Source organism: Triticum aestivum, chromosome 7A (assembly GCF_018294505.1).
Source record: "Triticum aestivum cultivar Chinese Spring chromosome 7A, IWGSC CS RefSeq v2.1, whole genome shotgun sequence".
Classification (NCBI taxonomy): Eukaryota; Viridiplantae; Streptophyta; class Magnoliopsida; order Poales; family Poaceae; genus Triticum; species Triticum aestivum.
In genome coordinates, this window is record NC_057812.1 from 738,249,769 (window position 1) to 738,262,531 (window position 12,763).

At 43.9% G+C, this 12,763-nt stretch overlaps 1 protein-coding gene across 8 annotated transcripts; it reads left to right on the forward strand.

Annotated features, from left to right (window-relative positions):
- Positions 1 to 5,601: 5,601 nt before the first annotated feature.
- On the forward strand, positions 5,602 to 12,554 carry LOC123149856 (uncharacterized). 8 transcript variants are annotated; one of them, XM_044569616.1, is made up of 8 exons: positions 5,602 to 5,834; positions 5,976 to 6,063; positions 6,760 to 6,872; positions 6,979 to 7,022; positions 8,260 to 10,938; positions 11,113 to 11,214; positions 11,335 to 11,506; positions 11,998 to 12,554. In XM_044569616.1, exons 3-8 carry the CDS (start codon positions 6,777 to 6,779, stop codon positions 12,202 to 12,204), a joined length of 3,300 nt encoding a protein of 1,099 aa, XP_044425551.1. In that variant the 5' UTR covers positions 5,602 to 5,834; positions 5,976 to 6,063; positions 6,760 to 6,776; the 3' UTR covers positions 12,205 to 12,554. The 8 variants fall into 8 exon arrangements, 7 of the variants coding, with proteins under 7 accessions (XP_044425551.1, XP_044425550.1, XP_044425553.1 ...); XM_044569615.1 differs by having other exon boundaries at positions 5,642 to 5,813; XM_044569618.1 differs by having other exon boundaries at positions 5,648 to 5,834; positions 8,181 to 10,938.
- The last annotated feature ends 209 nt before the right edge of the window (positions 12,555 to 12,763 follow it).

The following is a 12,763-nucleotide window of genomic DNA, read 5'->3' on the forward strand; positions in this document are numbered from 1 at the left end:
GGCCGCGCAGGGCGGGATACCGGCGGCCGCATGCCTACCTGGATGGTCTTTCTCAATATGCGTCAGGAGATCCAAGACCCACTAGTGCATCAAAAACTGCAGCAGGATCTGGTGGAGCACCTATGGAGGCTCAAGGGCAACGCCTAGCTCGACGTGTGATGAAATATGAGTTTTTATTTGTTGAACTATATAATTTGTATTGAACTATTTGTTGTTGAACTATTTGATTTCTATTGATTTTCTGTGATGAACTATGTGATAAAAAATATATTTTATGTTGAATTTGCACCGAAGCACGGCGAATATGGGCCGGCATTAGTCAATTTGCACTGATAGCGGGACAATTTTGCGCCAAAAGTGGGCAAATTTGCGCCAAAAGTGGGCCGAAATCGGCGCCTGGGGGCGGCGGCTAGGAACCCAATCACCCCCACGCCAATTTTAGCACCGGCTCGCCCGTAGGCGGCGATATTTCAAACCCCCTGAAGAAACGAAAGGCTGGAGATGCTCTAAGCATTCCCACACCTAATGCGCAATGTCCGTTGGTGGTGGCCTATTTTGCTTCCACGAAGACAAGGAAATCGGATGGGTTTCAAGAGCACCGAGTAGAATTGACATCATTTTTGTGTTTGTCGGTGATTATTATAAGTGATGTTATTTCATTGACAAATACTCCCCGCATTTCAAAATATAGTGCGCTCGCGTTTCCCGAGGTCAAACTTTGACCATAAATTTAACGAACGAGACCGACTACGGCGGGAAAAAAGGTTACATAATTAAAAACTTCTTTCGAATACGAATTCACTAATATAACTTTTGCTCCTGCCGCAATCGGTCTTGATAGTTAAATTTACGGTCAAAGTTGAAGCACGAGGATAGAGAAAACACTGCATTGTGGAATGGAGGGAGTACAAAGCAAGCATATGTTATGAACTTATTATTGAACCCAACTTGCGAGACACATCTTCCCCACGGTTCAATTTCTACACTAGAAGTTTCTGAAGATTTATACGTAGCTAATAATACACTGGAAACCACTATTAAGATATTAATACGCTTTAGAGATTTCTACGATATTATTCAACGATACTAAAATACATGGTACACATGTACATACAAACAAAATATATGTGCATAGAATAATATATATTTTAATATTTTTAGCAATATAGCACATTAGAAATGTATAGCAAGAACAGGCTATAACTCATATTTAGCAATATATTTATGTGATTAACTACACCATCTAGCTAACAGAAAATTATACTACTAAACAACATATTTGCTTGTCCATTGTACAAGTAAATTTAAAAATATAAAAGTTTGGTATAAAACATGGATAAGCCGGCCAAGTAAACAGGGCCGGCCCTGGTGTAGGGTCGGAGGGACGACGGCCTTCGGCCGAGGTCAAGGGGGGGCATGATTTGCTATGTATGTGTAATATAGCCCAGCAAACATATTGGGCAGGGGGAAAAATTAAAGGAGGAAAGCAGGCACGAACGGGTGTAGATGGGCTAGGCCCAATTGCTGTTAGCGATATGTGAAGCATCGTCACTCGTCACATCTGATCATTCGCATGTTCGTTTTGTCTTCGACTCTTCATCAATTGCGACTGGAATTCTTGTTCGTTGACACATTATCGCCGATGTGCGCAACAACCTGGTGTTGCGCCGCCGCCTACCGGCGACCCGGAATCCTCGGTACCACGAGTCGCAACCATGAGTTCATCTAGTTTTTCATAAGTATGTATTCATCCAACCAGTCTTTCGCTTCTCTTTTACCGTATATTTGTAGGACTGTCTCGATTTTGAAATTAAGACTTATACCCCTCCAGGAAAATTGTAGTCACTGTCAAGTGCATTCAGACGGTCGTAAAAGATTTCAACTTAGATCTTGAGGATAAAAGTGGCCACTAATCTATGTTTCGGGTCTATATATGATATCAAGTAATATAGTGAATACTCTCTTCAACAATTTTCACAATTAATGAAATTTAACTCACATTCCTCATTATCTACATGGCTTGGAACATGGGTCTAATCCTTCATCAAAAAGCAAAAAAAAAACTTATAGAAAAGAACATACATGAAGTTGGCACTGGATGTGTTGATGTCGACTGAGGTAAGCATTGTTGCCTTATGTGTTTTTTTCCTGTTATAAGCAGCATGTGCATCTTTTATATAGCTACATATTGAAAGAAAAAATGCCGTCTATGTAAATGTCCGAAGAAGTTTATATTAAGGGGCCCCGGCTTCTAGGTTCGCCCTCAGCCACCAACTTCTCATGACCGGCCCTGCAAGTAAACTATAATTCTAGCCAGTCAACCATCTCTCGCTCGACCAAATCATGACACTAAGGAGTCGACATGCAAGCTGGAAATAATTGATTAGTACAGTATGTAATAATCACTATGTTGTTGTTTAATAGGTCCAAAAGATTACTGAAAATATCAATCGGAACAAGTCTAGAAGAAAAAATGCGGTGGGATAGAAAACCGTGGGAGGGATGACATGCCATCATCAAAATGTAAGAAAATTCCATAATGAGATGCTACAGTTTTTTTAAACAGTAGTAGGGTCCCCAGAGACCCATAACTCCATTAGATAATCATCAAGGTACATATTACACCAGGACCCAAGGAAAATAGAAAAGGACAATAAGATCCTGTTTTTTGCAAAGAGCACCCCTACATTGAAAAAGGAATGCAATCGGGTATGAGTGTGGCTCCTACCAGAACCAAGCTCGCCGGCGCCGGGGACAGCACCACTTGGGCCGACAAGACCTCCATGGCACCATGCCATGGAATCAATCCAGAAGCAGAACTGCCTCCCCTATGGAAACATGGCCGGGAGGAATAGCTTGGGCCGCCATTAGGCCAGAAGATAGGATGGGCCGTCGGAGAAGACCGACATGTCACAATGGCCGCCATAGCTCCTCTATAACCACCATCTTTGATGTTCACGGTCCTATCTATAGCTTCCAGCTCATTGCAAATCCTCTGCTACACCTTCATCATCATGATGGATCTGACAGCTGAGGTCAAGCTGGAGGCCCTACTTCCGATCAGGGCAAGACACATCGGAAGCTCGGATCCGATGAGAAAACACAATAGGCAGTCGAGCCATGTTGCGATTTCCTGCCAAATCCTCTTACATCACCTTGGCGGCGAGAAGAGAGGATGGAAACCACCATGGTGGATCATCTCGGTGGAACTGCATGCTTATTTATGGAGTTCGCACAAGATCCTTCACCTCCTGTTTGTCTCCACCATGAAGGAAGAATAAAAACAACACCGCCGACCATTGCAAGCTGCACAGAATGACATAACGCCAGTCGCCATCATGGCAAATCCAGGCCACAACCTCGAACCTAGCCTACTATATACAAGGAGGGCCAAACTTCTCTCCCTCCCACGCTTTGGTCGGCGAGGCCACCGGAGGAGGAAGGGAGAGGAGCCGAGAGAGAGAGAGAGGGGGGGAGATTCTACTATTTAGGAATAGAGGATATGTTTATTCAAATGAAAATAAGCATACACCCACACAATCATGTTTAACAATATATTTATCCACTTTTTCTATCGTGTAGATCTGTATCGGTTTCCATTCGCCATGTCCATGGTTGTCTACCCATATGAAAATGGAATATATAAATATTTTCCCTGCATCGATTCTCAGCTTTTTTGCAATTTAAGATTGTACATTAAGATCAAAAGGAATAATGATAGAAAACACACTCTCTCTCTTCTCTCTCTCTCTCTCACAAAAGTACAACCGCCTGTCACAATAAATAAGCAACAAGGTTTAGATGAGGCGAGAGGAGAAAAAAATCCTGCCATAGGGCGACGTGGATTTTTTGGTCCGCCTACTTGAGACGGTGAGACCGGAAAGTGAGGTCAAAGATTATAGCCCTGATTACATCATTTGGGGAGTGATGTACATCCCTAAAAGGCTCCCCATTTGTGAGCATCCCATATTTTCCAGAGCATAAGCAAAAGAGTAAAGGGCCAGGCCCATGGAGGCAAACCCGGGTGGCATGGCGAGCTCCACAACTCAACTAGTGGCGTGAAACATGTCTGTAGGCGCAGTCCAAATGGAGGTGGCTGTGGGGTAGAGGAAGAGCAGATGAGCACTTCCCCGCAAAATAAAAGAGAGCAGATGAGCACAATCTTGGGGAGCTACATTACATAGTGGACATGACGATGACTCAATGATGGTCTTGCGGTGTAAATTTTCCAGAATGCTTAATCTGTCCAAGTAGAACAACCACCCAAACACATGAACCCTACTAGGGACCTTTGAGTCCCAAATGTGAGTGAGGTAAGATTAGACAACTGAGAAGCAAACACATCATAGGCTCCTTTGGTGGAGAAAGTTGTGTCATTGAGCAGGGATCTGTCGTCTGGAACTACAGTGAGGTGCACATCCCGCAACAAAAGTCTCAAAGAAGGTAGTTCATTGGAAGTGGTTAAGGTTAGCCAACTATGCGAGTCTGAATCAATCCCATCCATAAAAAATTTCCTGACCAGAGCATTTCGCTTTGTGCGGTGTGAAAAGAGGGCTGGGAAAGTGGTGGAGAGAGGCTCATGAAGTAACCATCGACCTAGCCAGAAAAAAAATTAGAGGAGCCATTGCCAATATTAACCTAAGAGATCTCTCTGAGTGTATGTAAATGCTTGAAATAGGCTTTGCCAATGAAGGAGTCATTTTTACCTAGACCTATATGCAAGGACTGGTTGAGAATTCGGTCCTTCCAAGGCAAAAGTGAAGAGTGTAGGAATTTGTATTCAAATTTCAACAAAAGGCAAAAAAAATTGTGCTAGTAAGTTTTTAACGCCTAAACCACCTGCTTGTTTGACATACATACACGGTCCCACGCAACCAGACACTTTGCCCCAAAGAAGGAGTTGTCGTTTGACTAGGAAAAAAAAAACTTCTATGCTTATCAATTTCTTCGAGGACGCTTTTTGGGAGTGAGAAGCACATAATAAAATAAGTGGGCAGGCTATCCAGGACTGCTGACAGTAAGATGAGGTTTCCCCATGGGCGAGAAAAGGTGCACGCCATGCAGCTAGGTAAATATCACAACGGGCGATAACAAGTTGAAACGCAAGGGGGGTAGTTTGTGTGGAGAGAGTGGAAGGCCAGTGAATGACTGACTTTTTCAATCCTTTCGACCTTGGTTCCGTCTAATCCGTCCTGATGAACGAATTTGAGGAGGATCGAAGTCCGAAAAACTGACTCAAAGAAGAAGCGTCGTCATCCATCCAAGTGCCACCCTTGCAAGAAAGTTTTGTTCACAAGCGCTCACGATCATTCTTTGAAGCACATCAGCAACTATTGTGAATAGAAATAAAGAGAGCGGATCCCCGTGTCGTAATCTGTTCCTACACTGTATTGACGGGCCTGTCACGAGATGATATTTTCTCGTAGATTTACGTAGATACATCGGTCTCAATTCGACATTGACCATGCTCATCTGTTCTACCCACATCAGCTTTATAATCTACCACTAGTCAATAATTGTAAACTTTTTGTAAATTGAGATTTTATTTACACTTATTAAAGATGCTTGAGATGAAAGGGAATACTGTTGGATAAGCATATTCTTTTCCCTCTCTCTCTATCTCTGCATTCTTTTGCGTGGGGTGGGGTGCATTTTGCTAGGCGTCCCCAGCAGTAAACGGGACAGGAAGCACGACCGCCGGCCACCCACAAGCCCCACCCAAATCCGAAGAACACGTTCCCACTCACACTGCAGAGCTGCCGCCGCCGCCGCCGCTCGCCGAAGAATCGTCTCCTCGCCGTCGATCGCTCCGGGTAATCGCACGTTTCCCTCGAGTAAGCCGCCGCCGCCGGCCGCGAATCCGCGTGCTTTCCTCCTGCCTTTTTTTAGCGCCTCCAATTTTTGTGTGGCGTCCTCGTCGCTGCCCGCCCCCCTTCCCTTCTCTCCTAACAAAAAGTTTGTGTTTTTTTTCTTAGATTCCGCTCCGGATTTCGCCTCCCCGCCCCTTCCGCTGCTCTCCGCCGGCGCCGGCGACCGACATACCGACCGTGATGAGCTCGTGAGGTCCGTCCGTCGCCAATCCCCGCCTTTCTCTTGCTTCCCGATGCAGAAACCGTTCGCGGGGTGCTTCTTGCTGCTGCTGCCCGTCGATTGGGCGCTGCGATTAGGAGGAGCGAGGTCGGATTTGGTAGGAATCTGTGCTTGCTCGTGTAGATTCCCGCGTGATTGCGACCGGGCAGGTCGCCGCTCGTTCATATTCTCGTGTGATTAGAGCTCTGCGCGCCGATCAGTCGGAGATTCAGTGACGGCCGCTTCGATCCTGCTACAGCTTAAGCGCAAGCTGTTCTGAATTTTCACGGACGTCATGCTAAGATCAGTGCTTACGAATTACGATGGCGCTAATGTAAACATTGTTGCTTTCTTAACCAAAATCTTTGCTTGCTTAATGGCTGCCTGGTTCATTGCTTGGTAGAGCTTATGATGCCATTACATAGAGAGGCCAGGGTGCTCCAAGTTAGCCTGGCAGTTCCATTTGGGTTCATGTACTACTCCCTCTGTCCCATAATGTAAGACATTTTTTTATGCTAGTGTAGTGTCAAAAAACGTCTTACATTATGAGACGGAGGGAGTACTAGTTTAGTACAAGATGTGGTTTTGCTATATCATTTGTACTAAATATAAGGCTTGCTTAATGACTGATTAGGCAGTTTCGGTGGTTGGCGCACATGTGTTGCACTAAATCTGCTACTGTCATTGCAGGATCGCCGAGAAATGTCATGCCATGTGCACTCGAAGTAACTGACAAAAGGCCGAAGAACACGTCGCGTATGCGGTGTAACGGACTGGTTGGGAACGACAACTTCTTTCCAGAGGTTTATAACATTCTACCGCACAAATGTGTTCCATTCTTCACCAGAAAGATTACCGATCTGCTCGTGGGATTTAATGAATTGCCACTTTTATCTTCTCATCGATCAGGACCATCTAATTCACAGACCGGTTTACGGCTTCCCTGATAACAGGTAATTATTTGTCACCAAACCCTTCTAATAACAACCAACTTCAGTGGGATGTACTGAAGTAGTGATCTAGTAAATCTTATATTAGTTTACAGAGGGAGTACTTGACTAAGCTTGCTATCTGATTTACTGCTGAGTACATGTATTTAGTGAAACAAGAGGTTCATGCATGAAATGAACTAGTCTAAAACTAATTCTATGAACTTGAAAAGCTACAGCTTTTACAGGGTTATAAAAATGAAGAAAAAGGAGAAGCAATAGGAAAGACCACTAATATATCTTACTGTTAGGAAATGCAATAATAAAATTTAAGAAAAGCATATACGTAACCATTTTGGGACAGTTGGTGTTCATATCTGTTTGACTGTTTTTGGGGACTGCCCCACTTTGCTACTGAATATGAAAGGCTGGCAAATAAGGGTTTGTGATCAACTTATGTTCCACTTGTATCATAGGGTCGCCATTGATGAATCTAGGAAACTTAGGTTGGGAGTACATAACTGGTTGATGAATGTGTAAGGTGTGTATATCTATATTTGTAGTCAGTGATAGGTAAACTGTTATGAATAATGTGCCTCTTAATTTCACTTAAAAACGTGCCAATATCGATTCAATAATTTGTAATATTGGTACGGTGGTCTGTACAGTATGGACCTTGAGTGCAGGTATAAATGTATAACTGTTGACTAATTGTGAGTAATCCGCTGCATGTCAAGTATATTCGCTGTGTCATATAGGCAGGGGCAAACCCAGGTTGGCCCCTGTATTCAGGTCTGAACTCTCAATTTACCTGTTTTCCCTTTATTTTATAAGAGATACTTAGTGGTATTTTGGGTCTAAGCACCGGGTTAAATCCCAGGCTGCCTAGATGATTTTTTGTGTGTGAAAATAGTGGTCATGAAGCCTTTTCTTTTGCTGGGGCCATTTGTGAAAATGTGAGATGACTAGAAAATGGTTGTACGCGAACAAATTATCACTGAAACAACCATTTTATTGTCTTTTTATGCATTTTGTTATTCTTCTCTGTTAGTTTGTTAACATTTTGCGCTTGCCAGCTTACAGTGACCTATGTGTACCTTTCTCGTATGCATGACACAATCACCATGTCCAAACACTTCATAGTTTCTGCCCTCAATATCCTTTTTCTTTTTTACTTTTCAGGGCAGTCACTGTGGTCCTCTCACCTGTTATTCAGTTTTTCGGGAAGCTACTTGTTTACTGTCTTTTTGTGGTGTGGCAGGGACAGTCCATTTACGGTGCTTTCTCTTGGGCACAGTTCAGATTGGAAATTGGCGCCGTTTTCATCTAGCAGACAGGAGGTCAACAGGGCAAGATATTTGACATTAGGAACTGCTGCTACAGAGGGCTTTGAGTTACTATTCCCACAGCCAACAATAGTATACTGGCTAGATCTGCCGAATGAAAAGAACATGCATGATCAGGACATTTCTTCTAAACCACATCCCAATGGAGGAAGCACTGTAGGACAACATCGGCATAGGAAAAAGATTAAGAAGTCATTGACAGCTTGCCCTCCCTGCCACGCGGTTGCAAGTACCTCTTCTGGGCCTGATACTGCTCCTCTGGGATCTGATTCTGATATTTTGCATGACGATGACAAGCCTCCTAAAAGGAGTTCTAAGAAGAAAGTAAACAAGTGGAAACAGTGCAGGCGAGCAACCGGTGAAAAGCTTAATTTGTTGCCAGAACTCCCCTGTGAAGAGCATATTGATACCGCTTCTCCTGTTGAGGTATTTCTGCCTGATTTACTAGCTGGTAAATTGTCAGATGCCTCGTCATCTGCCTGCTCATTGGTTAAAGATGCCCATTTGGGCAAAGATAATGGTGAGAGCAACAATGAATATGTGGAACACGGAAGTGATGGGAAGGATGGCTCTGGATATGCAGGGTCATCTAATATATATGTAGGCAAAAGAGTTAGCTGCAAAGGTGCTCCTTACCTGAATGATGGGCCAAATACTGCGGATTCTTCAGAATTTGGTGAACCTTCTGTCACTGAACATGCGAGAGAAGAAAGCAATAGCTGCCAGAAGTCATTGTGTGCCTGTGTTTGTAACTCCAGTGATGCAACCACAGCTTCATTCTTTACGGGTTGGAACAGTGAAAACTGTGGGGATTGCAGTATTGATTTTGAGGGAAATACACGAGATGGTTTGCAACATGGCGCTTCTACTTGTCTGGATAGTGTAAATAAGGTATGCCATTTGACAGATGTCCATTTAAGTGGCGCTCATGCTGAAGATGTTACTGATACTAGTAGTCATTCTGAAAGAGTTCAGTGCAGCAGTGAAGCCTGTAGCAGCAAGACGTTTCTTCCAGTTAGTCCGGGGAGGAGCGGCAGGAAATCAAGAAACAAATCTAGCTGTACTAATGTGACTGCGACTAATAGGGTAGTAGGTTCTAATAGGCACAAGCATAGTGGAAAAGACAGTCCAGTTTCTGTGTGGCAGAAAGTAGAAAAAACTGACAAGGAAAACTCATCTGGAGCAGGACATGTGGTTGTTTCAGCAGTTGAGGATAAAAGTGCACTAGAAGATGATAGCAAGGGTGTGCAGCACGATCCAAATAGGCCAATGGATAAACATCGCTGTAGAAAAAACTGCAAACAGCACAAGAAGCAAACCTTGTCTCTGTATGAACAAACAAGTTTGTCTTGTAAAAAGGGTAGCTGTCCGTCGCCGAGGAACTACTACGCTCCTAAGAATGGTAGCCCCAAGACGCCCAAGAACCACTCGCAACAGACTGAAGGATTGTCGATGTTACAGCCAGTATGTGCCGGGGACATCAGTGATACATCAATCATAACTGGTACTGAAAAAGCAACAGTAGCATCTTACAACTTGGGTTCTCATTTGGTGCCACAAGTTACATCCAACGAACCATGCACATTGGTGATTCAAGACGATAGTCACTCTCTTTGCCTTGAAAATAAGGCCATATCAACAGATTTGGACTGCAGGAACTTGTGCGTCGGTCCTTGCGCCGCAGAAATGGAAGAAACTCAATGTGTGAAGTCATATTCTTCTGCTGGGCACATGTCACATAAATGGGTTCCTATTGGAAAGAAAGATATAACACATTTGGATGTTCCAGAGGCTTCTGTTGTTGAAGCATCAGTTCCAGCTAATGATGTTTCTCTTTTTGCTAATATAGAAGTGCAGAGAAATGTTTCAGATGCTCCTGCATCAACTAAATGTGAAGGCAGCAAAGTTGCTACTGAGTTGACTGCTAAACCGAAGCCATCTGGACAGCTTGATTCGAAATGCCAAGGACATACTGACAATGGAACTGTTTTCAGCATGATAAGAGAGGCAGTGAGTGATGCTCATACCGCCCAACAGAGAGCGGAAGATATTCAACTTCACATTGGCAGGCCTCTTGCTGATTTTGAACAATTTATTTATTCTGCTTCTCCAGTTCTGCACTGTAGCTCTTGCCCTACTGGCTGCAACTCTTCTTCACAGGAATGGATTAGAGATGGCTTGTGCTGTCATCAGACTGCAGATATCTCTCTAAGTAGCATTTGGCAGTGGTATGAAGAACCTGGCTGCTATGGCTTGGAAGTGAAGGCACAGGATCTCCGTAGATCGAAAGGCTTATGGAATAGTCGTTATCAGTTTAATGCCTACTTTGTGCCATACCTATCTGCGGTTCAATTGTTTAGGCAACCTAAGAGAACCGTTGATAAGGATGAAGCCGATATGGGTGCAAGATCTAAAACATCTCCATGTATGAGCTCTCTCCCAATATTAGCGAAGCTTCTACCTCAAGAGTCTAATAAAAGAAATAGCTCGCCGGCTTTCCGTGATAAAGATGATCAGCAGTTGGAGGCTACAGAGCTCATATTTGAATTCTTTGAATCTGAACAACCATTTTGGCGGCGACAGTTATTTGACAGGTGAGTGCGAGTCTCTGCCTTCATGAACAAAGGCGTCCAGGATTCTGGCTCTTATTGTTTAGCCTTTTTTATGCTCTTATTTTAGTATAAATCTTCATGGTGTACAGTGAAACTCTAGGAAAGGTACTTTTTTTCTGAGATGATTTTATTGAAATCTCATTGCAATTTTACTAGGGTAAAGGAGTTGATTGGTGGTGCAAAACAATCAAATTGCCAAATATCAGGAGACCCAAAGAATCTGGAGCTCAACCTGCATGATCTTCATCCCGCCTCTTGGTCCGTTCTATGCTCTAGTAGTATCTGACCCGTCATCAGCGGCATATTCTTGCATATAGATATGTGAAACTATTTTTTGGACGAGCTTGTTTTCAGATAACATGTTACTCTGGATTTCAGGTACTGTGTCGCGTGGTATCCCATATACCGTATACCTGATGGGAAATTCCAGGCTGCTTTCCTGACGTACCATTCTCTTGGACACTGGGTTCATCGAGGAAACTCAGCAGATCAGGCTGGCCATTGTAATGCTGTTTTGCCAGTCATGGGTTTGCAATCTTACAACGACAAGGTAATATGGCTGCTTTTCTCCTGACATGTACATACAGGTTAACCGAAGATTGTTTAAGTTGGTTTTAAGACCCCAGGCATTGAAAGACATGTTAGTTCTGATGCAAAATTGCAGACGGTGACATGGATATTGCTGAACAAACTCTGAAATTGTTTGATGCTTCTTATTTGTCAGCCCTTCATTTGGCTAAAGAGGGATCCTCGTTGGTCCTATCATCAACAGATCCCAATTTAATGTCTTGTAGTTTCGTTCCAAGTCATGGCCAGAAAAGTTCTGTCGCGAATGAAACGTTGAGCTGTGGCAAAGGCTTGTTTTGGTCCCAAGTTAATTTGCAGTGTGTCTAGTATGTGGTCAAGTGTATGTATGGTTTCAGTCGAATATGGTCGTGTAAACAAACAGAGTGGCTAGTGTGCTTGCTGGCTTATTTTTGCTTTCGAAACGGCAAATACATGTTTTGCTCATGCGACCATTCTTTGCATCCTGCATTGCAGGGGGAGTGGTGGTTTCAGACGAGCAGATCCGGTTCGGAAGACTCAGAGTCCTCGTCAAGTGAACCATCTCAGGTTCTTGAAGAAAGGTTGTCGACGCTGAACCAAGCCGCGGCGGCCATGGCCAGGGCGGACGTGTGGAAGAAGGACCAGGCCCACAGGAACAGGCACCCGGACTATGAGTTCTTCCTGTCCCGACAGCAACGGTAGACGACCCCAAGCTTTTTGCACACACCATGTTTCAGAACACGGACGGGGGCCACTTTCCCTGTAACCAGAACCATGCGGACTGAGCGGCGCCGTCCGCCTGTGTTACCCCTGTATATATTTGAGATAGAGGTACATGTGGAGGTGCTGCTCAATTGAAAGTGAAACCAGACCAGAAAATGTTTAGCTCGCTGCTTACTTACTAGTTGGGGTTGATATCATAGGTGCAACCCTTTTTAAATCTAATTAGCTTGCTCACCCATGTGATGTGTGTACATATATGCCTGTAACTCAACTCAGCACTGTATCTATCTAACTCTGTAGCTGCATAATATAGATCTGATCACCAACAATGCAGGAAATTAGCAGGAAACCATCGTCATTCATTGAGAATGAGAAGGGATCACTCATGTCTGCAACTGCAATGCAACCCAACACTGGCTGTGTGTAACACTGTAACTCTTAGCTTATGGGATACTGTAACTAGATCTGGCCAGCAACAAGGCAGGCATCTTTTATTTATGCTATGACTATGATAAGATCACAGAGCATTGTTCCCTGA

Excerpts from the sequence above, each read along its gene's own strand:
- LOC123149856 (XM_044569616.1), top strand. The coding sequence starts at position 6,777 with ATGCCATGTGCACTCGAAGTAACTGACAAAAGGCCGAAGAACACGTCG. Across the intron at positions 10,939-11,112 it reads CGGCGACAGTTATTTGACAG|GGTAAAGGAGTTGATTGGTG; the intron begins GTGAGTGCGAGT and ends CAATTTTACTAG. Across the intron at positions 11,507-11,997 it reads TGCAATCTTACAACGACAAG|GGGGAGTGGTGGTTTCAGAC; the intron begins GTAATATGGCTG and ends CCTGCATTGCAG.